The sequence below is a fragment of the Takifugu rubripes genome, chromosome 22 (genome assembly GCF_901000725.2).
Source record: "Takifugu rubripes chromosome 22, fTakRub1.2, whole genome shotgun sequence".
In the NCBI taxonomy this organism is placed as follows: Eukaryota; Metazoa; Chordata; class Actinopteri; order Tetraodontiformes; family Tetraodontidae; genus Takifugu; species Takifugu rubripes.
The window spans coordinates 305,610-330,651 of record NC_042306.1 but is presented as its reverse complement, the minus strand read 5'-3'; the positions used below and the strand labels follow the sequence as shown (position 1 = coordinate 330,651).

Below are 25,042 nucleotides of genomic sequence, written 5' to 3'. Positions count from 1 at the left end.
GTTTTGTTCATCAAATTGTTAGCTTGACACACTCCGGTGTCACCAGGTTTTCTGGGGAAGGTACGACATGAATTTGTGGGTCAAACTGATCAGAAAGGCCCAGGGACCAGCCCCTGTGGGACACCACCTGCTACTGTATCTCCAGTCCAAAGGTCTTGTTCTCTAGGAAACTGCCTCAACCCTGGGAACAGGTCTGATCATGCTAACATGTTCGGGGAACTGGCTGGTTTCTCTTCTGGTACACATTCAGCATCACAGTCACCCATGATGGCAACGTGAATTAGTGCAGGTCATGTTTATTACCTGAGTTATTACAGCTCCCTCATGATCAAAGCCGTGTTTCATGTGCTCCCATAAAAATGCCACCCTAACCCCAACCCTAACTCCTGCACTGAAATCTTACACTGCGGTAAAAGCAGACGTTTGGAGATAAGATCTCCTTCCTGGATGTGAAACAAGCAGCTTCTGGCTTCCTGAGCCCCCCCACCGAGCGAAACCCCTCCTGATTCCTGAGGAGCCTCATGTGGAAATGATGCGGTCGCACACACAGAAAGGCTCAGAACTCACTTTTAGTATGTTCCCACACAAATAAAAAGAGGTCTGAAGGTTTTTATTCAAGTATTTTATTACAAATGGGCCGTCCTGGCCTGCCAGGATTCATATATAAATCTATAGACAACAGTTGGGAATGCAACTTAACATTTCAAAATATGGGACATGCACATATTTACAAAAATGTGACAGAAACCAAACAAGCATTAAAGGCTGTTATACATAAAGAGTGGAGCACGTCTGACGTACGGTCACGTTGGTCCACACACATCATATACAGAAGAATCAATCAGTCCCTTTACATTGCTGCTAAGTTTCTCACTAAAATCACTGCTCAGGGAGACAACATGGACCTCATGATGAGGAACGCCTCGAAAATCACACCTCTGAAATGATGGGATGCCAAATCAGACCCTACCCAGCAGTCTGATGTTTCCTGCTGTCATTTCAGTATAAATCATGGACAGATTAAATGAAGCCATATGGACATTTGATTTGTCCTTCATTGCTTGTTATGGGCAGCCCTGAAACTGGAGCAGACATGGAATCTCTTCATCCACCAAACCTTCATGCAGCCATCCTCCTGGGCTGTGGTCCACCACGGGTGTCCTCAGACTCCAGGGCCCAGGAAAAGCCTTTCTTCTCAGATAACTGCAAACACTCTGAAGGCTTTCCCACCCCTTGGGGTTTGTAAGCTAGAAGAGAAATGTGAGCAACGCAGGCATTACTGTGGATGTGCAGGCGCTTTGTGAAGTAGCCACAGATGTTCTGATGAAGATTATCCACAGGGGCACCTAAAACCATCTACCAGGCACCACGGCAGCAGCGTTCATCCGGGCTCAAAGAAGAACTGCACCAGGAAACGGCGCCGTGTTCATGGGGCTGTGAAGTAACATCAGGCCTCCACATAAAGGGAGGAAGGGAGTCCTGTACTGGTAGATTTGTGGTGTCTCTCTCTAACAATGATGACGTGCAGGGGGAAAAGGATGATGAATGTTGTGCTAGCACCTGATTCATCTGCTCGAGGAGAAGAGGAGACGTGGTCCTCTGATTGCCCCTCTAAGGCTCAATCTAAAGGGCCGGCATGATGTCGGTGCCCTTACCTCTCTGACGTGATGCCGTTCTGGGAAGTGCCACTATACTGGCTCTTTGAGTCCACGGGCATCACATCGACGTATCCTCCTGACTCGTTCTGCATCACCCCGGCGTGGATGGCTGCTCGGCAGATACTGGATTCCTGCAACGCGTTGATCCTCTTTAAATACCTATACATTACCAAGCTTGTGTAAAGGTGGATAACCACGTACATCTGAGTAATATTTTGTTCCGATGACGCGAGCTTGGCCGTGATGAAGACAGTTCGTGGGACAGTACAGCCTAGAGGGACAGAAAGAGCTCATTTTAGTGAAGGGATCATCTCATCCAAACCTGGAGACCACCGCTACAGATTCCAGCAGTAGAACCTCAATAGAAGAGGAGGCGGATTTCAGAGGCCACTAAGGACAACATGGCTGCTGAGGAACGTGTCCTCGTCCAAAGGCTGTGTAAGTGTAGCACATCTGAGACGTCCACGTCTTTGTTGTTCTTTGATATCATAATAACGCCTTTGATCTCAGCAGTCAGTAATAATAACACAGGTTCCTGGTCTGGTGGCAGCTGAAGGCTCTCCACCGGCCAGCCGGGTGTGTGCACGTGGAGCAGCTGCCCAGGGGGGCAACGCGCCGCCTCACCTGGGACAGTGTCGAACGGGCTTCCTGAAGGGGCAGAAAAGAGCTGCGGTGGTGTCGCAGCGGATCGCTTTGACTGGAAGAGAAGCAAAGGTGAGCGAGGGGGGCACCATGGATCTCTGGCACCACAGGAACACGTCTCACCAGGAACTGAAGACACCTTGAAGGAATTGGCGCTCCTGTTCTTCCTGAGGAATGCATGAAGAACGCTGATAAAGACATCCAGCAGAGGAGAGAGCGTGCACGTGCAGGTGAGCCCTACCCAACGGACTGGATCCCGTTTCTGTACGACTTGAGAAAATGCTGTTTTCTGCCCAGTCTGGTCACATCCAGCCACCCTCCGTCACTGTCAATCACCCCCGAGTGTAAGGCTGCTCCACACACACTGGACTGCTGCACACACACGCACACACACACGCACGCACGCACGCACGCACGCACGCACGCACACACGCACACACACACACAGTTGTTATTAGTCCCACCATAACAATACTTATTATTATGGTCGTGAGGATTGGGAAAATACTTGTTATTAGTGTTATAACAATTAGATTAATGCTTGTTTTTCTTAATTTTGTTATAATTACAATAACATTTGTCATTGTTGTTATGATAATTTGAATAATGCTTATTTTAATTGACATGACAAGTGTAATGATAATTCTAACAATTACTGTTAAGACTGTTATGATAGTTGTAATAGTGTTTTTTTTTTTTTAATTCTAAGGATGATTAGATGTACTATTATTGTGTGTGTGTGTGTGTGTGTGTGTGTGTGTGTATTTACCATGTCATAAACTCCAGTTCCGATCACTTTTCCGGGCCTTTCCATGCATCCAGGTAAACATTCATATCTATGAGAACAACAGGAAGTCAAGCTGGTCTCCTCAGGTCTGTTCATACAAACAGGTGTGAGCGTCCTGTGGTGACCTTCACCTGTTACAGGTGGTTCCTTTGCACTGATCTCTCAGCTTCGTGTCACAGTCCACCTGCTGGCCTGAAACCACAGAGACCCGTCACATCCGTGAACATGTCTCTTGGACCTGTGGACCTGAGGACCTGTGGACATACTCATCTGCTCTGTGCTGACAAACTCAAGTCGCTCTGGGTTGTCCCTGGGCGTGGTGTTTGGAGTCTGGGCTCTGGGTCGAGGATCCATGTCTCTTGCTGGTTCTGGTTCAATATAATTGGTCTCCTTAGTCTCTGGAGCTGGGCGCCGATCCACACCACCACCTGCAATCATCCATACCACTATCACATAACTGTGCTAAATATATTCACCTGAAGGACACATGTCAGCAGGTCTGATGTCCCAGTGGGTGAAGGACACAGAACTGCAGACAGAAGGTTCTCAGCTCAACATGGACTTCAGCCGTGCTGGGGTGGAAGGGCAGGTTCAGAGTGAGGGAACCTAAAGATCACATTCCCTTTATAAGATGGCTGGAAAATCTAATGACATGAAATCACAAAGGTTATCGAATCATTCCATGTTTGATGTTTCAGCCAAAGACCACAGTTTGTGAGGGTGAAGGGCTCCGAGTCAGATCGCCTTCTCTGCAGCACCGGTGTCCCGCAGGGAACAGTTCTGGCTCCTTTCCTGTTCACCCTCTACACCGCGGACTTCTCATACAGCACATCTTCATGTCACCTCCAGAAGTTCTCTGACGACTCTGCTGCTGTCGGCCTCATCACTGACGGGGACGATACGGAGTACAGAGGACTTATTCAGGGCTTTGTGGACTGGAGCCTGTGGAACAACCTCCAGATCAACGCTGGCAAAACCAAGGAGCTGGTGGTGGATTTCCGCAGGCGTAACAACCCCCCGCCTGCACCAGTGAACATCCTGGGAACGGATGTTGACGTGGTGGAGTCCTACAAGTACCTGGGTGTTCACCTAAACAATAACCTGGACTGGACACACAACACAGACGCCCTGGTCAAGAAGGGCAACAGCAGACTGTTCCTGCTCAGGAGGCTGAGGTCTTTGGGAGTGCAGGGACCACTTCTGAGGACTTTCTATGACTCTGTGGTGGATCAGCCATCTTCTACGGGATAGTCTGCTGGTCCAGTAGCATCACGGACAGGGACAGGAAGAGGATGGACAGACTGGTGAGAAGGGCCAGCTCTGTCCTGGGATGTCCCCTGGACAGGGACAGGGGGAGGATGGACAGACTGGTGAGGAGGGCCAGCTCTGTCCTGGGATGTCCCCTGGACAGGGACAGGAGGAGGATGGACAGACTGGTGAGGAGGGCCAGCTCTGTCCTGGGATGTCCCCTGGACAGGGACAGGGGGAGGATGGACAGACTGGTGAGGAGGGCCAGCTCTGTCCTGGGATGTCCCCTGGACAGGGACAGGGAGAGGATGGACAGACTGGTGAGGAGGGCCAGCTCTGTCCTGGGATGTCCCCTGGACAGGGACAGGAGGAGGATGGACAGACTGGTGAGGAGGGCCAGCTCTGTCCTGGGATGTCCCCTGGACAGGGACAGGAGGAGGATGGACAGACTGGTGAGGAGGGCCAGCTCTGTCCTGGGATGTCCCCTGGACAGGGACAGGGAGAGGATGGACAGACTGGTGAGGAGGGCCAGCTCTGTCCTGGGATGTCCCCTGGACTCAGTGGAGGTGGTGGGAAATGGGAGGATGATGGCTAAGCTGTCCTCCATGTTGAACAACACGTCCCCCCCCCCCGTCCACAGGACACCCTGACAGCACTGGGCAGCTCCTTCAGTGAGCGGCTGCTCCACCCTCGCTGTGCGAAGGAGAGGTATCACAGATCTTTCCTGCCGGCTGCTGTCAGACTGCACAATAAACAGAACAACCGCTAACACAATCTGAATATTATATATTCTGATATGTATATTGTATTCACCCTCTGTACTATGTACAGGTACACAGAGGCCGAGTATCCATTTATCTGGATTATTGTAAATATCCACCCTCTTTGTATATTCCATTTGATTCTATCTTATTTTTTCCCCTGAGTGCTCTTGTTGCTGTTGTTGCACTGTAAATTTCCCCGTGTGGGACAATAAAGGATCTGAATCTGAATCTGAATCTGAATCAGGTCCTTGATAAAAGAGATTCCTTGAATCGGGTCCTTGAATCTTCAACACCACAGTCCACATCATCATCACTGCAGATGCTTCCAGTTAATCAGCTGAAAACTATGCTGAGAGATCTGCCCCCCCCCCAGGCTCTGGGGTCTAGGGGAAGCTGCCTCCAGGCTCTGGGGTCTAGGGGAAGCTGCCTCCAGGCTCTGGGCTCTAGGGGAAACTGCCTCCAGGCTCTGGGGTCTAGGGGAAGCTGCCTCCAGGCCGAAGGTGGTTGCAGGCTGGACTAGCAGGGCTACACAGACACCGGTTGACGTGTCCTGCTAAGGCCTGTCTGTGGACTGTGGGAGGCTGGAGAGACCCCACAACAGCACACTACACCTGGAGTCCGGGACTTGAACCCTACTGCTTCAGAAAGCCAGGGAATCAGGACTTGAGCAGCTTTTTAGGAGAATGATTCAGAAGGTGTTGAAAGACACAAGGCACATTGTGACAGTGTGAATAAGAGGACAAGAAAAGGGAATAAAGCCGGTACCTTTGTAGCAGAGGTTGTTCCTGCAGCCTCCAGCATAGCTGTCCGGACAAGCAGAGCACGGCGCTCCATATTTGTACGGAGCGTGGCCCCACCAGTTGCCCCTGGGAAAACAAGGAGCTGGTTTCAGACCTCATCGTTCTTTTTGTGGTTTCCCCACAACAGTCAGCAGTGAGATGAAGAGAACGTGGCAGCAGCGTCAGCATGGCAGCCACGCCCCCAGACCTCTACTGCCTCAGGCAGGAGGTGGCGCTGTCGCTGCTGTGGTGTATTTAGAGCTGTGTCACATGGTACGGAGAGCTGTAGCAAGACGTACGGTGGAGAGTAGTTGCACACCAGATACACAGCTTTGGCCCAGATCATCCCCCACACATTCATGTTGTAGCACACGTTGATGGCACAGCCGATCCGGCTGCTGGTGGCCCACACCAACTGGAGTCGTAGGGTAGGGGTAGGGGTAATGGTAGGGGTAGGGGTAGGGGTAATGGTAGGGGTAATGGTAGGGGTAGGGGTAGGGGTAATGGTAGGGGTAATGGTAGGGGTAGGGGTAGGGGTAATGGTAGGGGTAGGGGTAGGGGTAGGGGTAATGGTAGGGGTAATGGTAGGGGTAGGGGTAGGGGTAATGGTAGGGGTAGGGGTAGGGTTAGGGGTAGGGGTAGGGTTAGGGGTAGGGGTAGGGGTAGGGGTAGGGTTAGGGTAGAAAGACCAGCAAGAAACATCAGATACATGCTTTCAATCTATAGACACTTTCAAAACCAAAACAAGCGGCTCCACAATGTCCTCCACACCAGCACTCACCACGTCTCCTGTCCAGTCAAATGACTTAAAGGTTGCATGAACAGAACTAACGCTCACCTGGGTGTAGTGTGTGCAGACAGGCCCGGAACACCTGAACGGGCAGTGTGGGTTACACTCCTGGGAGTACGGGTAGCTGTAGTACCTCACCTCATCGTACCAGGCCTGGACATGGTAAGTGGGGGGACGGTCCCTGGACACATCGAATGACTGTAGTCTAGGCTTGTGCTGGAGCTTCACAGCCCACATAAACAGGAGACATTTGAGACCGTGTGTCTCAGGGAAAGAGCAGGACACCAGCAGGTCCAGGACACAGCAGGTCCAGGACACCAGCAGGTCCAGGACACCAGCAGGTCCAGGACACAGCAGGTCCAGGACACCAGCAGGTCCAGGACACCAGCAGGTCCAGGACACAGCAGGTCCAGGACACAGCAGGTCCAGGACACCAGCAGGTCCAGGACACAGCAGGTCCAGGACACAGCAGGTCCAGGACACCAGCAGGTCCAGGACACCAGCAGGTCCAGGACACAGCAGGTCCAGGACACCAGCAGGTCCAGGACATAGCAGGTCCAGGACACAGCAGGTCCAGGACACAGCAGGTCCAGGACACCAGCAGGTCGAGGACACAGCAGGCCGAGGACACCAGCAGGTCCAGGACACCAGCAGGTCCAGGACACAGCAGGTCCAGGACACCAGCAGGTCCAGGACACAGCAGGTCCAGGACACCAGCAGGTCCAGGACACTAAGGACACGTCTCCCAAACAAAGCACTGAGGAGCCCCAGTCAGGTGGCCCCCAGTGACTGATGAAGCTGGAAGCTTTAAAGACAGAAACACACATACCGGCCCCAGTGGGCTCCCAGATTCTGACCCATCTGGGTCAACATGTGGCTCGGTCCATGTTCCCATCGACAGCTGTGAGCCCAGTGGGCTGCACTCCTCTCCAGGTCGTAGTCCCATACCTGACACACACACACACGCATGCACACACAGACACATGTGTGACAAAATAACGATAATAATAATAACAACAACAATAATAATAATAATAATAATACAGTGTCTCTGCTGCTGTTTTTATTACAGACTCTGTTCATGTAACATCAATTCATTTATTTATCTATCTATCATCCATCCATCCATCCATCATCCCTCCATCCATCCATCCATCATCCATCAGGTGTCCATTATGTGTCTCATCCATCTATTGTTGTTTAGTTGTTGTATCTTCCTTCCTTCCTTCCTTCCTTCCTTCCTTCCTTCCTTCCTTCCTTCCTTGCAGTTGACCAGCTGAGAGTGATACTGGGAATGAGACACAGCTGCTTCTAATCAGAAGTCTTTAAATAGTGGTTGTGTTCCTGTTCTTCTGGTCAGGGGCCTCAATGGATGGATGAATGAACGAATGAACGGACGAATGAAGGAACGAACGAACGAATGAATGAGTTAATGAATGAATGTTTTTCCTGTCCTTTTTCCTCTCTCTCCAGCTGTTCCAGTTACAGCTCTGCGTTCTGAGTTCTGACATTGTTTGATAGATTATAGATGGATAGATGTGTTAAGCTAATCAACACATCTATCCCTCTATAATCAGTCCATCCATCCCTCTATAATCAGTCCATCCATCCCTCTATAATCAGTCCATCTATCCCTCTATAATCAGTCCATCCATCCCTCCACTAGGCTGTTCTGACTGCCAATCATCAGCTTTCTCCTCCTGCTCTGTCACGTTCCTACCCTGAACATGCCAGGCCAGTAGGTGGCACTGTAGCCTACAGTATCCATGGTGACACACGCTGGAACGTGTTTTTATCTGTTTGTATGTGAGTGGGAGTTCCAGGTGAAGGAGAAGCCTTTAATGTATCTGCTGCCAGGACAACCCATTCCAGGCTTTACAGGAGGAACATTTGGCTGGTGTGTGGAACGAGGCAGAGCTTGGGAGGCTATAAGAGGCAGGAAGGGGAATGGAAGCCTGCCAAGAACTCGGTGTGGATCAGAAGAGCCACAAATGTATGACAGAGGCATCAGCAGGACTCAAAGGTCTGTCTTCTTCGTCTGGTTCAGTCGCATCTCCGAGCATGTGCAGAGTCAGACTGCATGTGAATCCAGGGTGCCCGGACCTTCTGGGGCTCAGGTAGAAGATAATTCCACATGGCTTGTGATCGCTCTACAGGTCCATCCATACAGCCACATCTGAGCTACTCAAGCTTTCCTGCAGCTTTACACACCTGATCTAAAGTCCACAACCTTTCCTCAGTCTCTGAGAAATGTAATCAGATTACACGTTTGAATCCAGTCTGCAGCCATTTCAGTGACTTCAGTCTGTAATAGGCTAACCCAGGTTCCACAGAGGTCGTTACAAATCTACACCTGTAAGGATTTTGCTCTAAAGACCGGCCTGCTCTTCCGGTAACCCACTCACCATGTGTTCCATGTTGGATGCAGGGGGGTAGACCTGACCTCGAAGCTTGTTGTGAAGGTCCACAATCAGGTGCATGTCTCCCTCACTGATGGCCCTCCTCCCTCTTGGCCTGGCCTGCCACCAGTCCTCATGCTTGTCCCAGTACTTGTCCAGTATGGACTCAAGTGGTGTCGAGTTGTTGTTTGGGACCATGGCCAGAAGAGTTTGGGTCAAGCCCAAGAGCAGGGCTGCTGTTCTGATCCAGTCCACTGAAGGAAGAGAGCGCCTCATGATGAGCCTGCGTCTGGACCAAGAACCCTGCAGACGTCTGTCAGACAGATGGATTCATTGTCAGAACACTGCGACTGAACGTTTCCTGTCTGGGACGGATGTCCACTCACTCAGTGTTCGTACATTCACATTTACACGTGCGGCATTTTTCTCAGCAACATCTGTGAGGAGTTGTGGGAGAGCCTTTTCTAAATAAGGCAGCAGTGAGAGCAGCGCGGCTCAGGGTGCACGTGTGGGTCACTCCACACAGTAGCACCAGTGTGCACGCACGCATTCACGGGCGAGCAGCCTTCGCCGGGCTTGGGAAAGCAACACACACACACACACACACACACACACACACACTTGTGAATATATAAAAATCATTAGGAAGCACATCTGCTAAAAACTGCAGCTGACGTGCACGTGACGCGTCAGAGTTACCTGAATATTCCAGCAGCTGCTCGGAGAGGAAACTGCAGATCTTCTGGAGCACCGTGAACTTGTGAAAGAGTGACAGATTTCCAGTTGAGGCCGGGTTTGTTTCTATCATCACAGAAAATGAGCGCAGACTTCTTCTGTACCACTGGCGTCCAGCCTGGGAGCCTGGGAGCTCCGGAGCGTCTGCAGCTACCTGCGGAATTCCTCAGGTGGCTCATGTGCTGCTGCCTGGCTGCATGACAGCCCTGCTTCTGCTTGCACTTATATGCCAAAATCTGTGCTCAGCGACACACAACGCCGAGCACCACACCCCCACAAAAGTCCCTCTGCCCTCCCTCTCGGACCACACATCCACCCATCCAAACAGGATCCAGGTTTGAGGGGGGAGGCCGGAAGTAATGTGAGAGTCGCCCTGGGCAGCTCACCTACGCTAAATGTGTTTTTAATCTTGGCTGGCACACACACACCCTGACCCCTGACCCTGGCCCTGGCCTAAACCCAGTTTTAACCTCACCCTTAAAACCAGGTCTCAAACACTCCTTTAACGCTGTGAGGATCCTCAAATGTCCTCACTTTAATAGGAGAATGTGAAGGTCATTTCAGCGTCTCTGTGACACCTTTTCACTGGAAGCTTTAATGACAGAAACACACATACCGGCCCCAGCGGGCTCCCAGATTCTGACCCACCGGCCCCAGCGGGCTCCCAGATTCTGTCCCACCGGCCCCAGCGGGCGCCCAGATTCTGACCCACCGGCCCCAGCGGGCTCCCAGATTCTGTCCCCACCGGCCCCAGCGGGCTCCCAGATTCTGTCCCACCGGCCCCAGCGGGCGCCCAGATTCTGACCCACCGGCCCCAGCGGGCTCCCAGATTCTGTCCCACCGGCCCCAGCGGGCGCCCAGATTCTGACCCACCGGCCCCAGCGGGCGCCCAGATTCTGTCCCACCGGCCCCAGCGGGCTCCCAGATTCTGTCCCACCGGCCCCAGCGGGCTCCCAGATTCTGTCCCACCGGCCCCAGCGGGCGCCCAGATTCTGACCCACCGGCCCCAGCGGGCGCCCAGATTCTGTCCCACCGGCCCCAGCGGGCTCCCAGATTCTGTCCCACCGGCCCCAGCGGGCGCCCAGATTCTGACCCACCGGCCCCAGCGGGCTCCCAGATTCTGTCCCACCGGCCCCAGCGGGCTCCCAGATTCTGACCCACCGGCCCCAGCGGGCTCCCAGATTCTGACCCATCTGGGTCAATAAGTGGCTCGGTCCATGTTCCCATCGACAGCTCTGATAATTTCATGTTTAAGTGAAACATCATTTTGTGGAAGATCAGACAAAACGTTGAAAATTAGATCTGATTATTGAAAGCGAAATATTAAGGCTTTAAATAGTTTGTGTAATATTAAGTGCTGAATTCTTGGGCTGTTCTGCAGCCCCCACGTGGTTCTGCAGCCCCACGTGGTTCTGCTGCCCCCACGTGGTTCTGCTGCCCCCACGTGGTTCTGCTGCCCCCACGTGGTTCTGCTGCCCCCTCCTGTTGAGAAACGGCACTTCGCCTGTTGCTCTGGTGTGATTTCAGCGGTGATCTGGACTAAAACTACACCCACTGACGGCTGCTCAGAGGCAAAGATAGAAGGTGAACTTGACCCGGCAGCACCCACAGGCAGCTAGTCAACCATCACCTGTGGGTGGCCTTTCATCTCCATGATTGGCTCCCTCGTGGCTCCTCGTTATTACTCCCAACCATCCAAAAGGTTCTGGCCTCCAAAAGAAAGCAAAGTAAAAGGGCAAAAAGGGTTTTTTCTTTTTATTATTTAACATGTGCCAACATTCCCCCCTGTAATGTCACTGAAGGTCTTTTGGGTGATTTGCTGCCTCAGAACAGGGTTAGGGTTAGTTAACAGTTGCTCCAGCCCCAAACCATCCGTAGCTGGTTGGGATTCATGTCGGAGGTGCACAGTTCCTTCACCTGTGAGAGCGCTGGATCCTCATCTGTCCATACTTTCATTTGGTCTGCAGCCACCAGAGTGATGTCAGAGCTGTCAATCACGAGAACCTTCTCTTTTGCCCCCAGATGTTGTGGTGCCCCCAGATGTTGTGGTGCCCCCAGATGTTGTGCTGCCCCCAGATGTTGTGCTGCCCCCAGATGTTGTGTCTTGAGCTCTTCCTCCTACAGGGGCCCCAACACCCTTGAGTGAGCAGTAAGTCATAAAAAATCATCACCTTCATGCTAACAGACTCCCTTGAACACCTTCAAAGGTCCACCAGCAATGCCCCCACCCTCCCCCTGCTCTCAGCACTGCCCCCACATGTAGAGGATGTGGGGGTATGGGGTGGGGGTGTCCCTCAGAATCCCTTATGGCCCCTGAGTGTCTCTCTTCACACGGGACTGTGTGGCCCCACACAGCTCCACCACCACCATAAATGTCCATTCTGGACTCAACACCATCAGATCCAACCTGTGGTTCCTCTAACGGCCCCCTGTTGAGGGTCCTCCCATGTTGAAGGCAAGATGAAACCAGTCTGCACAACATCTGCACAGCATCAGCTGTCACAGCTCCGTCAGCCCGGATTAATGCTGCCTAAAGGTGGAGCAAAAAATAAGGTTTGTGGCGGAGGCGACTTTAATCCTTTGAGCTCTCGGGGAGACGGAACGACCGGGATGATGTTTCCGTGAAAATGTCTGTGGATTTGTTCCTGTCAGATGGGCTGAAGAGACATTTGGTGCAGATTATTGGATGGCAGATGCTCAGGCAGCAGAGATGGTGCCCAAATTACTGCTGCTCAGCGGTAAGTTTGCAGCTTCATTTCACCTGTCAGAAAGACGAGATCCTTCACCATCGTTCTAACGCTTCTGTCGCAGCGCTGGCAGCGGTCCTCGTCCCACCTGAGCCGTCTGCAGCAGCCACCAAAACCAAGGCTCAAGGTAGCGTCTACCTTTACTGCAGCACCACTTCTGTTCCGGCTCTTCTCTGGGGGGCAGCTGGGAGGTGGAGCGGGGGGGTGGTCACATGTGCTTGGTTATTCCCAAAATAACCAAGCACAGTTTTATAAAGACCGCTGTTTTTTTCTTTTGACAAAATAAGGAAACCATTTTAACCATTTTAATAAATAATGATACTCAGATTTAATAATGTGGAGATCTTATGAAGGCTGCCCAATCATCATGTTTGTTCAAATCTTTTATTCCTGCCCACTGTGGTCGTGATGGTAGCTGATCAGGCGGTGACCAGCGGTCCGTTTCTGGGCTGGTACAGGAAGACGATCCCATGCTGCCCCTGAGCCAACGTGTGTCCTGCTGTCAGTGGTGTTTCTGAGTGTTCCTCCTTGTACATTCCAGTGAAGAACAACTCAGGAGTGACACCCGCTGGGCAGTGTGGGACCTGGGTCAAAGAACCTGATGGAGGGTATTTTACCTCCCCTAACTACCCTGAGAAATACCCTCCTGAGAGGGAGTGTGTCTATATCATAGAAGGTAACCTTTGTCCGTTTCCGAGCGTGGCCTCCACACCCCTGACCTTCTCACCCCTGACCTTCTCACCCCTGACCTTCTCACCCCTGACCTTCTCACCCCTGACCTTCTCACCACCTGCCTTTACTTACAGCCTCTCCTCGGCAGTGCATCGACTTATTCTTTGACGACAAGTATTCCATCGAGCCTTCCTGGGAATGCAAATTCGACCACATTGAGGTCCGAGATGGGCCCTTCGGCTTCTCGCCCCTCATTGGCCGCTACTGTGGCCAGGAGAGCCCAGCATACGTCCACTCCAGTGGACGCTATCTGTACATCAAATTTGTGGCGGACAGCGAACTGGAGGCTACTGGATTCTCGGCACGCTACAACTTCACCCAGGGTTCGTATCCGCCTCACGAGGAAGCGCAAACTTACATGTGTCTGCAACTCAGTCGCAGTTCCAACTCTTTTTCCTCACTCTCATAAATAACTGAGAGAAGGGTGGTTAGGGTCAGGGTTAGGGTGGTTTCCCAGCAGCGTGTTTGGGAACATGGCAACAAAGAGGGAGACCGGCCAGGATTTCTGCTGCTTCTGATTACAACTCTAATCCTTCAGCTTGTTCCCTCTCCTGGCCCAATCCACCAATCTTCATCTAGGGATGGTTTGGCTCCGTCATGTGCCACCGCTTTATACTACTAATGGAACACACACACGCACACACACACACACACACACACACACACACACACACACACACACACACACACACACACAGTTAATGAAAGCTTGTCTTCAGGGGAATAAGGCTTGTAAGCGCTGAGCTGCAGGAGCTTAAGGGAGTCTGAGGTTTTATTCCTGACAGATTTCATAAGGTAACCCTCCCCAGATGAGGATTAAGCTGCAGCATTCACTCATCCAGCCATCTCAGGACCTCCAGTTTACAGCATTTCCACAGTAGCTCACATAAATTCTAATCCCAGGAAACCGCCTCATGCCTGTCACACATGCAGGAGAGGGTTGTCCTTCATGTTTCAGGGGTTTTTCCTCAAAACACTTTTGTACTTTGTTACCCAAGCTGACCAAACAAAGCTACATTTATGTTTTAACAGATAAGGTGGAGCTGTTGGGGGTTAAGGTGGAGCTGCTGGGGTAAAGGTGGAGCTGTTGGGGGTTAAGGTGGAGCTGTTGGGGTAAAGGTGGAGCTGTTGGGGGTTAAAGGTGGAGCTGTTGGGGTTAAGGTGGAGCTGTTGGGGTAAAGGTGGAGCTGTTGGGGTAAAGGTGGAGCTGTTGGGGGTTAAGGTGGAGCTGTTGGGGTAAAGGTGGAGCTGTTGGGGTAAAGGTGGAGCTGCTGGGGTAAAGGTGGAGCTGTTGGGGGTTAAGGTGGAGCTGTTGGGGGAAAGGTGGAGCTGTTGGGGTAAAGGTGGAGCTGTTGGGGTAAAGGTGGAGCTGTTGGGGGTAAAGGTGGAGCTGTTGGGGTTAAGGTGGAGCTGTTGGGGTAAAGGTGGAGCTGTTGGGGGTAAAGGTGGAGCTGTTGGGGGTAAAGGTGGAGCTGTTGGGGTAAAGGTGGAGCTGTTGGGGTTAAGGTGGAGCTGTTGGGGTAAGGTGGAGCTGTTGGGGGTAAAGGTGGAGCTGTTGGGGGTAAAGGTGGAGCTGTTGTATATCTGTAACCCTTTCAATCAGGAGGATTTATATAAACCATCCTATATCTTTATCCCTTCTTTACATTTTGTCCTCTTAACTCAGCCACAGGCGTGTGCATGTGTGCGTGCCTGTGTGCGTGCCTGTGTGCGTGCCTGTGTGCGTGCATGTGTGCGTGCCTGTGTGCGTGCATGTGTGCGTGCACGTGCACACACAGTAAAGGTGATTAAAGAGTTGCCTCCCGTGGTCGTCCGCTGTTGGTACCTAATCTGCTCTGAATTAAACTGGAATATCGGAGGTTCTAATCCCGGGAGCGCGGCGCCTCGGCCTCACAAAGGTTCCCAACACAATCTGCGGTTCTGGTCCGGTGAAGACTTGGATTTGTTCTGTGGGGGGTTCAGAAGAGGGCAGAGGCTCTGATATTAGTGATGATGCAGACGGGCTGAACCCTGCAAACGCATCCAGTCAGCAGGTTTATGAAATGTTGGGTGAGAATTCCCAGATCTGAAAACATCCTGTGGAACACCAGGAAGGTGCCAGTTCCAGTAACGATGCTGTATTCCCTCATTAGATCCGGAGTTCCCGTACCTGGGAGAGGTGCCAGCCCTGACACGTGAGTGCTGAACATGCTGACCTTATCTCTTATCTTTGGCCAAACTGACGGCGTTTTGATTCCAACTGTGGCACCTACAGCTTGTGACTTTGAGCTGAGTGGCTCAGAGGGATTCGTGGAGTCCAGCCAGATATCCGGGGAGGCCCGGGTGCTGCAGACCGAGGCTGTGGACTGCAGGTGGCACATCAGGGCTCCACCAAGATCCAAGGTCTGTGCTCACCTTCCTCCACTCCTGTTTGAAGCCAGTCGGCTGGCCCCAGGCCCCTGGGACCATGGGCCCATAAAGGTTCTGTCTCAGAGAACCAAAGTTCATGTCCACTAATGCAGAAGTTGTAGCAGCTGTGATAGTGATGAAATGATTGGCTCCTCTCATAAGACCAGTTCCTCCCATTCATCAATGATCCTCTGAAAGTAGAGGAATGACACAGGAACAGGCTCTGGGTTAAATGTCTGTGGTGAAAGTATCTCCATGAAGACCTTTGAACGATGCAGAGCCCGACTGCTCCTGAGCCTCGGATCTCCTCTGAACACCAGCATGGTGCCACCAGGTCAAACAGGAGCATCACTAATCCGGCTCACCTGAGTCAGCTCTGAGGTGTGGGGAAGGCTGCAGGTCCAGGGCACGAACCCTGGAGAGCCAGCTGAGCATCAGGCTGGCTTCATCAGAGCCAGGTCCAGGTCCATCTCTGGCTCTGCTGGTAGCAGCCTTGTTCTGGGCTCCTCAGGGACCTACAGAATGTAACGTGTGTCTGCTGCCTTCACTCAGATCTACATGCGTTTCCTGGAGTACGAGATGCACAACTCAAACGAATGCAAACGCAACTTTGTTGCAATCTACGATGGCAGCAGTTCGGTGGAGCACCTGAAGAACAAGTTCTGCTCCACGGTGGCCAATGATGTCATGCTGGGCTCCTCGGTGGGCGTGGTCAGACTGTGGGCAGACGAGGGGAGCAGGAAGAGCAAGTTCAGGATCCTCTTCACCACCTTCCACGAACGTGAGACAAGACGCCTCCAAAAGCTCTGCTCAATGTCCTTCAGTGTCCGATACGTCTACACACACACACACACACACGCACACACACACACACACACACACGCACACACGCACACACACACACACACACACACACACACACACACACACACACTGTATATACACACACACACACATACACACACACACACACTGTATATACACACACACACACACACACACACACACACACTGTATATACACACACACACACATACACACACACACACACTGTATATACACACACACATACACACACACACTGTATACACACACACTGTATATGCACACACACACACTGTATATGCACACACACACACACACACACTGTATATGCACACACACACACAGTTCAGTTCAGAATTTAAACACAAGATTTCTAGTCTTTTTACTAAGTTCCTTTATGTATTTATCTTGAGGGATACAGAAGGAGGTGCTGATGGATGGATTGTAAGCATGACTTGTTTAACGTGGCCACCGTGGCCATTTAGCCTCTCCAGGTGATGCTATCACGGGGGAGCTGTTACCATTTAGCCTCTCCAGGTGATGCTATCACGGGGGAGCTGTTATCATTCAGCCTCTCCAGGTGATGCTATCACGGGGGAGCTGTTATCATTTAGCCTCTCCAGGTGATGCTATCACGGGGGAGCTGTTATCATTTAGCCTCTCCAGGTGATGCTATCACGGGGGAGCTGTTATCATTTAGCCTCTCCAGGTGATGCTATCACGGGGGAGCTGTTATCATTTAGCCTCTCCAGGTGATGCTATCACGGGGGAGCTGTTACCATTTAGCCTCTCCAGGTGATGCTATCACGGGGGAGCTGTTACCATTTAGCCTCTCCAGGTGATGCTATCACGGGGGAGCTGTTACCATTTAGCCTCTCCAGGTGATGCTATCACGGGGAGCTGTTACCATTTAGCCTCTCCAGGTGATGCATCACGGGGAGCTGTTACCTATCTACGGGGGAGCTGTTCCCATTTAGCCTCTCAGGTGACTGCTATCAGGGGGAGCTGTTACCATTTAGCCTCTCCAGGTGATGCTATCACGGGGGAGCTGTTACCATTTAGCCTCTCCAGGTGATGCTATCACGGGGGAGCTGTTACCATTTAGCCTCTCCAGGTGATGCTATCACGGGGGAGCTGTTATCATTTAGCCTCTCCAGGTGATGCTATCACGGGGGAGCTGTTACCATTTAGCCTCTCCAGGTGATGCTATCACGGGGGAGCTGTTACCATTTAGCCTCTCCAGGTGATGCTATCACGGGGGAGCTGTTATCATTCAGCTCTCCAGGTGATGCTATCACGGGGAGCTGTTATCATTTCCTCTCCAGGTGATGCTATCACGGGGAGCTGTTACCATTTAGCCTCTCCAGGTGATGCTATCACGGGGGAGCTGTTATCATTTAGCCTCTCAGGTGATGCGATCACGGGGGAGCTGTTACCATTAGCCTCTCCAGGTGATGCTATCAGGGGGAGCTGTTTCATTAGCTCTCCAGGTGATGCTATCACGGGGAGCTGTTACCATTAGCCTCTCATGTGATGCTATCACGGGGAGCTGTATCATTTAGCCTCTCCAGGTGATGCTATCACGGGGGAGCTGTGTTATCATTTAGCCTCTCCAGGTGATGCTATCACGGGGAGCTGTTATCATTTAGCCTCTCCAGGTGATGCTATCACGGGGGAGCTGTTACCATTTAGCCTCCAGGTGATGCTATCACGGGGGAGCTGTTATCATTTAGCCTCTCCAGGTGATGCTATCACGGGGGAGCTGTTATCATTTAGCCTCTCAGGTGATGCTATCACGGGGGAGCTGTTATCATTTAGCCTCCACGGTGATGCTATCACGGGGGAGCTGTTATCATTTAGCCTCTCCAGGTGATGCTATCACGGGGGAGCTGTTATCATTTAGCCTCTCCAGGTGATGCTATCACGGGGGAGCTGTTATCATTTAGCCTCTCCAGGTGATGCTATCACGGGGGAGGCTGTTATCATAGCTTACAGGTGATGATGCTATCACGGGGGAGCGTTATATTAGCCTCTCCAGGTGATGCTATCACGGGGAGCTGTTATCTCTGGTGTTTATTTAGCATCACTGCTGGTGCTCAGAGGATCCTGCTTGTTCCTACAGCTCCCTGTGAAAGTGACACCTTCTTCTGCCACAGCAACATGTGCATCAACCACACCTTGGTCTGCAACGGTGTCCAGAACTGTGTCTACCCCTGGGATGAGAACCACTGCAAAGGTACTGGCTGCAGGGACGGGGGGACGGAGGGACGGAGGGACGGAGGGACAGTGGGACGGAGGGACGGTGGGACGGAGAGACGGTGGGACGGTGGGACAGTGGGACGGAGGGACGGTGGGACAGTGGGACGGAGGGACGGTGGGGCAGAGGGACGGAGGGACGGTGGGACGGAGGGACGGAGGGACAGTGGGACGGAGGGACGGTGGGACGGAGGGACGGTGGGGCGGAGGGACGGTGGGGCAGAGGGACGGAGGGACGGTGGGGCGGAGGGACGGAGAGACGGTGGGACGGAGGGACGGTGGGACGGAGGGACGGAGGGACGGTGGGGCAGAGGGACGGTGGGGCAGAGGGACGGTGGGGCAGAGGGACGGTGGGACGGAGAGACGGAGGGACGGTGGGACGGACGGACGGAGGGACGGTGGGGCGGAGGGACGGAGGGACGGTGGGACGGAGAGACGGTGGGACGGTGGGGCAGAGGGACGGAGGGACGGTGGGACGGTGGGGCAGAGGGACGGTGGGACGGTGGGACGGACGGACGGTGGGACGGTGGGACGGAGGGACGGTGGGACGGACGGACGGTGGGACGGAGGGACGGAGGGACGGTGGGACGGAGGGACGGAGAGACGGAGGGACGGTGGGACGGTGGGACGGTGGGACAGAGGGACGGTGGGACGGAGGGACCGGACAGTGAATGTTGCTGTCTGTTGTTTCCATGAGCAGAGAAGAGGAAGCACAGCATCCTGGAGAGCCTGGACCACACCAACCTCACCATCATCGGAGTCACCTGTGGCCTGGTGCTCATCCTGCTCATCATCTCCGTCATCATCCAGCTCAAACAACCTCGCAAGAAATACATCATCCGCAGGTTCGGACTTTGAGCTCCGCCCCTTTGTCCTTTCACAGTCTGACACCAACGTTTCTGGTGGTGACGCTTCGTTTTTATCGCTGACATTAATCTGTAGAATAACCTGTAGAATAATCTGTAGAATAACCTGTAGAATAATCTGTAGAATAACCTGTAGAATAATCTGTAGAGTAACCTGTAGAATAACCTGTAGAATAATCTGTAGAATAACCTGTAGAATAATCTGTAGAATAACCTGTAGAATAACCTGTAGAATAATCTGTAGAATAACCTGTAGAATAATCTGTAGAATAATCTGTAGAATAACCTGTAGAATAACCTGTAGAATAATCTGTAGAATAATCTGTAGAATAACCTGTAGAATAACCTGTAGAATAACCTGTAGAATAATCTGTAGAATAACCTGTAGAATAATCTGTAGAATAACCTGTAGAATAACCTGTAGAATAATCTGTAGAATAACCTGTAGAATAATCTGTAGAATAACCTGTAGAATAATCTGTAGAATAACCTGTAGAATAATCTGTAGAATAACCTGTAGAATAACCTGTAGAGTAACCTGTAGAATAACCTGTAGAATAACCTGTAGAATAATCTGTAGAATAACCTGTAGAATAATCTGTAGAGTAACCTGTAGAATAACCTGTAGAATAACCTGTAGAATAACCTGTAGAATAACCTGTAGAATAATCTGTAGAATAACCTGTAGAATAACCTGTAGAGTAACCTGTAGAATAACCTGTAGAATAACCTGTAGAATAATCTGTAGAATAACCTGTAGAATAATCTGTAGAGTAACCTGTAGAATAACCTGTAGAATAACCTGTAGAATAATCTGTAGAATAACCTGTAGAGTAACCTGTAGAGTAACCTGTAGAATAACCTGTAGAATAACCTGTAGAATAACCTGTAGAATAACCTGTAGAGTAACCTGTAGAGTAACCTGTAGAATAACCTGTAGAATAACCTGTAGAAGCAGATGCAGCGCCTGTGTCCTGTCTGACCTCCATTTCCTTCCGACCTCAGAGAGGACTTTGACCCCGCGCTCCTCCACTCGGGTGTGGAGCCTCCTCACTACGAGCTGTGCGCGCTGCGCCGAGCGCCCTCTGGCGACCTGGCCGACGCCGCCCTGGCGGAGGACTTTGAGAAGTTCCACAAGCTCCGCCGGTCCTCCTCCAGATGCATCCGCGACCACCACTGTGGCTCTCAGCAGGGGAGCGTGCACGGCAGCATTCACGGGAGCCGCAGCAACCTGAGCATGAGGGACGCCACCATCCCAGCGGACGGGGGCGCCGCGGTGGCGCTGAGCCAGCAGTCGCCCAGGCTGCCCCAGCACACGGCACCGGCAGGGCGGCGCAGCGTGGTGGTGATGAAGCACAGCTACTCTCAGGACGGCACAGGGAGGAGCAGAGCCGAGGAGGAGGAGGAGGAGGAGGAGCTGGTGATGGACCAGGGCCACAGCACCAACATGCACCACCATCACTACCACCATGGCTCCTGGGGACATGACCACGCTGTCCACCGCACTCTGTCCAACGACTTCTGAGGACGGAACGATGGAAGCCTCCCCGCCCCCGTCCCCGCCCCCGCCCCCGTCCCCGTCCCCTACTGCACCTCACTGCTGGTCCCCTGGACACCTGACCTCAGACGGTCAGATCGAAGATCGGACTGTGTTGTTTTGGTCCTTGTCTACTTTCAAGTGTCACTATTGTCATTACTGTCATTATTGTTGTTATTACCATTATTATGGTGCACTATTTCCAGTATTATTACTATCATTATTGTTGTTATTACCAGTATAATGGCACACTATTGCCAGTATTATTACTATCATTATTGTTGTTATTACTAGTATTATGGCGCACTATTGTCAGTATTATTACTATCATTATTGTTGTTATTACTAGTATTATGGCGCACTATTGCCAGTATTATTACTATCATTATTGTTGTTATTACTAGTATTATGGCGCACTATTGTCAGTATTATTACTATCATTATTGTTGTTATTGCCATTATTATGGTGCACTATTGCCAGTATTATTACTATATTATTGTTGTTATTACCAGTATAATGGCGCACTATTGCCAGTATTATTACTATCATTATTGTTGTTATTACTAGTATTATGGCGCACTATTGCCAGTATTATTACTATCATTATTGTTGTTATTACTAGTATTATGGCGCACTATTGTCAGTATTATTACTATCATTATTGTTGTTATTACCAGTATAATGGCACACTATTGCCAGTATTATTACTATCATTATTGTTGTTATTACCAGTATAATGGCACACTATTTCCAGTATTATTACTATCATTATTGTTGTTGTTACTAGTATTATGGCGCACTATTGCCAGTATTATTACTATCATTATTGTTGTTATTACTAGTATTATGGCGCACTATTGTCAGTATTATTACTATCATTATTGTTGTTATTGCCATTATTATGGTGCACTATTGCCAGTATTATTACTATATTATTGTTGTTATTACCATTATTATGGCGCACTATTGCCAGTATTATTACTATCATTATTGTTGTTATTACTAGTATTATGACGCACTATTGCCAGTATTATTACTATCATTATTGTTGTTATTGCCATTATTATGGTGCACTATTGCCAGTATTATTACCATAATATTGTTGTTATTACCATTATTATGGCGCACTAATGCCACTATTATTACCATATTATTGTTGTTATTACCATTTTTAAAAATAATAAAACAGGTATCTTGCTCAGATATATGTTCATCCTCGGCGGCCACCAGTTGGTGGCGCTAATGCACCCGAACATTGCGAACCGCCATCAAACAAGAAGAAGAAGAAGAAAAAGACGGAAGAAGACGACGCGATAGACCGGAACCTTTGACAGAGTGTTGTTGTTTCCTTGCGGACATTGAAACAGTGTTACACGGAAAGTCTTGACGCGTTCAGGAGGACATTGTGAATTCTGCTGGATATTTTCGATTTAGCTGTTAATTTACCGACAGGATGGACTCAGTTGAAGTCAGTCGACGAGAATAAGCTAGTAGCTGGCGAAGCTAACCTTCAGCTGAGGCCGGTACCCGCAGATCTCGGTGTCACACACGCGCCTGTCAATCACGCACGTCGGCTTCCGCTCTCCTCAGACCTGATTAGTTCCATGCTAAACTAGCCTAATGTCGCCAAATGAACATCTGGTGGCTTCAGCGCCCGAAAGCGGGGCGAAGGGCGCCAAGAGCCGAAGTGGCGTCGGTGTGGCGGTGACGGCGGTGCTGGGGGGCGCGCTGGTCGCGCTGTACGCGCTGGCTGCTCCGTTCGTTACCCCCGCACTCAGGAAAGTCTGCCTCCCCTTTGTCCCCGCGACCACCTCTCAGGTGGAGAACGTTCTCAGGGTCCTAAAGGCTCGGTCTGGGACCCTGGTGGACATCGGGAGCGGAGACGGAAGAATAGTAAGTGGCCTGAGGGCCTTGGATCCTTTTATTGAGGACATTCAAGTATGACGTCTTCATAGACCGGGGACCTTCATAGACCAGAGACCTTCCTAGACGAGGAATCCTCATAGAGCAGGGACCTTTATAGACCGGGGACCTTCATAGACCAGAGACCTTCATAGACGAGGAATCCTCATAGAGCAGGGACCTTCATAGACCGGGGACCTTCATAGACCAGAGACCTTCATAGACCGGAGACCTTCATAGACCAGAGACCTTCCTAGACGAGGAATCCTCATAGAGCAGGGACCTTTATAGACCGGGGACCTTCATAGACCAGAGACCTTCATAGACCGGGGACCTTCATAGACCAGAGACCTTCATAGACCGGGGACCTTCATAGACCGGGGACCTTCATAGACCAGAGACCTTCATAGACCAGAGACCTTTATAGACCGGAGACCTTCATAGACCGGGGACCTTCATAGACGAGGAATCCTCATAGAGCAGGGACCTTCATAGACCGGGGACCTTCATAGACGAGGAATCCTCATAGAGCAGGGACCTTCATAGACCGGGGACCTTCATAGACGAGGAATCCTCATAGAGCAGGGACCTTCATAGACCGGGGACCTTCATAGACGAGGAATCCTCATAGACCAGGGACCTTCATAGACGATGATGATGATGATGATGATGCTAAGCCATCCATTGTCTTTGCCTCTGACAGATTAGCCGCCTTCATCTCATTTTATTGTCAACAGAACCCTGGCGAAAAGCTCCTCCCACTTTAGCAGCGTTGCTGCAGACTTGGTGTTGAACCAGCAGCTCTCTGGCTGTTGGCTCATGTCCCCGTGTAGACGTTGTCCTGTCTGTCCTGGTCCAGTTGCCTGTATGTGGAGTGGTGACCTTTGTGTCCTCACACGACCTTGACTGATGTCTCTCGATCGCCCCCCCAGGTGATGGCGGCGGCCCGCCGCGGCTTCCAGGCGTCGGGTTTGGAGCTGAACCCCTGGCTGGTGTGGTTTTCCCGCTACAGGGCCTGGAGAGCCGGGCTGCACCGCTCCACCTCCTTCTACATCTGCGATCTGTGGAAGGTCGTTCATGGCCGCCGAGGCCACAGAAACTAGAATTGTGTTGTGATTGAGACGCGTTTGATGTTGAGCCGGCAGGACGCCTCGTTAGGGAGGGTCATCGATACTGCACAGTAGTTCTGAAGAACCTTAGCGGGCCTCTCTCCAGCAGGGGCTCCAGCACATGTTTATGAAATAAAGGTTGAGGGGTCGGTGGTTTAAGGTTCCAGCTGCAGAGTGGACACACATTAAAATGTCTTCTACCTTTTCTTAGGCCAGTTTTCACCAGTACGCTAATGTGGTGGTTTTTGGAGTCCCTCAGATGGTGGGTGAGCGTGTGGTCCAACAGGAACATCCAAAAAGATCCTCATGTCTGGTCCCTGGGCACCTTCAACCCACCTCTGTACATCCTCCCGTTTCAGATGGAACAGCTGGAGCAGAAACTGGCCAGCGAGCTCCCGAACACGGCCAAGGTGGTGGCCTGCCGCTTCCCCTTCCCCAACTGGGTCCCTGAACGCACCGCGGGGGAGGGACTGGACACGGTGTGGCTGTACGATGCCACGACCGTCAGGGGGGCGGGACGAGAGGGACAAATGGGACGGGAAGGACAAACGGGACGGGAAGGACGAGAGGGACAAACGGGACGAAGCCCAGAGACAGAAGAGGCTCGGCAATAAAGGCTAACCTACAGAGCTGTGTGTGCACGTGTTATTACACTCCTACACACTGTACATGTGTTATTACACTCCTACACACTGTACACGTGTTATTACACTCCTACATGTGCTATTACACTCCTACACACTGTGCATGTGTTATTACACTCTCTCTCTATATATCATCATACCTCCACACCAAGACATACATGTGTGCGTGTGTGCTCTTCACTGATGAGGATTTATTGCTGCACAATGGCTGTCCTCACCTGTGCAGGCACCTG

The 25,042-nt window shown here is 51.4% G+C and overlaps 3 protein-coding genes across 8 annotated transcripts; 2 read left to right on the top strand and 1 right to left on the bottom strand.

The window, feature by feature from the left end:
• Positions 1-615: 615 nt before the first annotated feature.
• On the bottom strand, positions 616-10,088 carry crispld1b (cysteine-rich secretory protein LCCL domain containing 1b). 4 transcript variants are annotated; one of them, XM_029831612.1, is made up of 16 exons: positions 9,767-10,088; positions 9,454-9,642; positions 9,074-9,380; positions 7,498-7,616; positions 6,717-6,849; positions 6,178-6,293; positions 5,865-5,965; positions 3,354-3,515; positions 3,219-3,279; positions 3,070-3,136; positions 2,542-2,672; positions 2,424-2,467; positions 2,283-2,355; positions 1,860-1,929; positions 1,656-1,789; positions 616-1,247 (listed from the first exon to the last, which is right to left on the bottom strand). In XM_029831612.1, the coding sequence occupies exons 3-16, from the start codon at positions 9,341-9,343 to the stop codon at positions 1,196-1,198; spliced, it is 1,533 nt and encodes a 510-aa protein (XP_029687472.1). In that variant the 5' UTR covers positions 9,344-9,380; positions 9,454-9,642; positions 9,767-10,088; the 3' UTR covers positions 616-1,195. The 4 variants fall into 4 exon arrangements, with proteins under 4 accessions (XP_029687472.1, XP_029687473.1, XP_029687470.1 ...); XM_029831613.1 differs by having other exon boundaries at positions 9,467-9,642; XM_029831610.1 differs by lacking the exon at positions 9,454-9,642.
• Positions 10,089-11,876: 1,788 nt separating this feature from the next.
• LOC101067870 (neuropilin and tolloid-like protein 1) lies at positions 11,877-22,379 on the top strand. 3 transcript variants are annotated; one of them, XM_029831615.1, is made up of 12 exons: positions 11,877-11,944; positions 12,010-12,355; positions 12,455-12,540; positions 12,614-12,676; positions 13,091-13,225; positions 13,356-13,604; positions 15,414-15,455; positions 15,536-15,663; positions 16,222-16,450; positions 18,617-18,730; positions 19,451-19,595; positions 20,622-22,379. In XM_029831615.1, exons 3-12 carry the CDS (start codon positions 12,489-12,491, stop codon positions 21,139-21,141), a joined length of 1,677 nt encoding a protein of 558 aa, XP_029687475.1. In that variant the 5' UTR covers positions 11,877-11,944; positions 12,010-12,355; positions 12,455-12,488; the 3' UTR covers positions 21,142-22,379. The 3 variants fall into 3 exon arrangements, with proteins under 3 accessions (XP_029687475.1, XP_029687474.1, XP_029687476.1); XM_029831614.1 differs by having other exon boundaries at positions 11,892-12,355; XM_029831616.1 differs by lacking the exon at positions 18,617-18,730 and having other exon boundaries at positions 11,892-12,355.
• Positions 22,380-22,458: 79 nt separating this feature from the next.
• atpsckmt (fATP synthase c subunit lysine N-methyltransferase) lies at positions 22,459-24,794 on the top strand. Its single transcript, XM_003976439.3, has 4 exons — positions 22,459-23,047; positions 23,989-24,126; positions 24,377-24,427; positions 24,525-24,794. The coding sequence occupies exons 1-4, from the start codon at positions 22,775-22,777 to the stop codon at positions 24,777-24,779; spliced, it is 717 nt and encodes a 238-aa protein (XP_003976488.2). The 5' UTR covers positions 22,459-22,774; the 3' UTR covers positions 24,780-24,794.
• Positions 24,795-25,042: the final 248 nt, after the last annotated feature.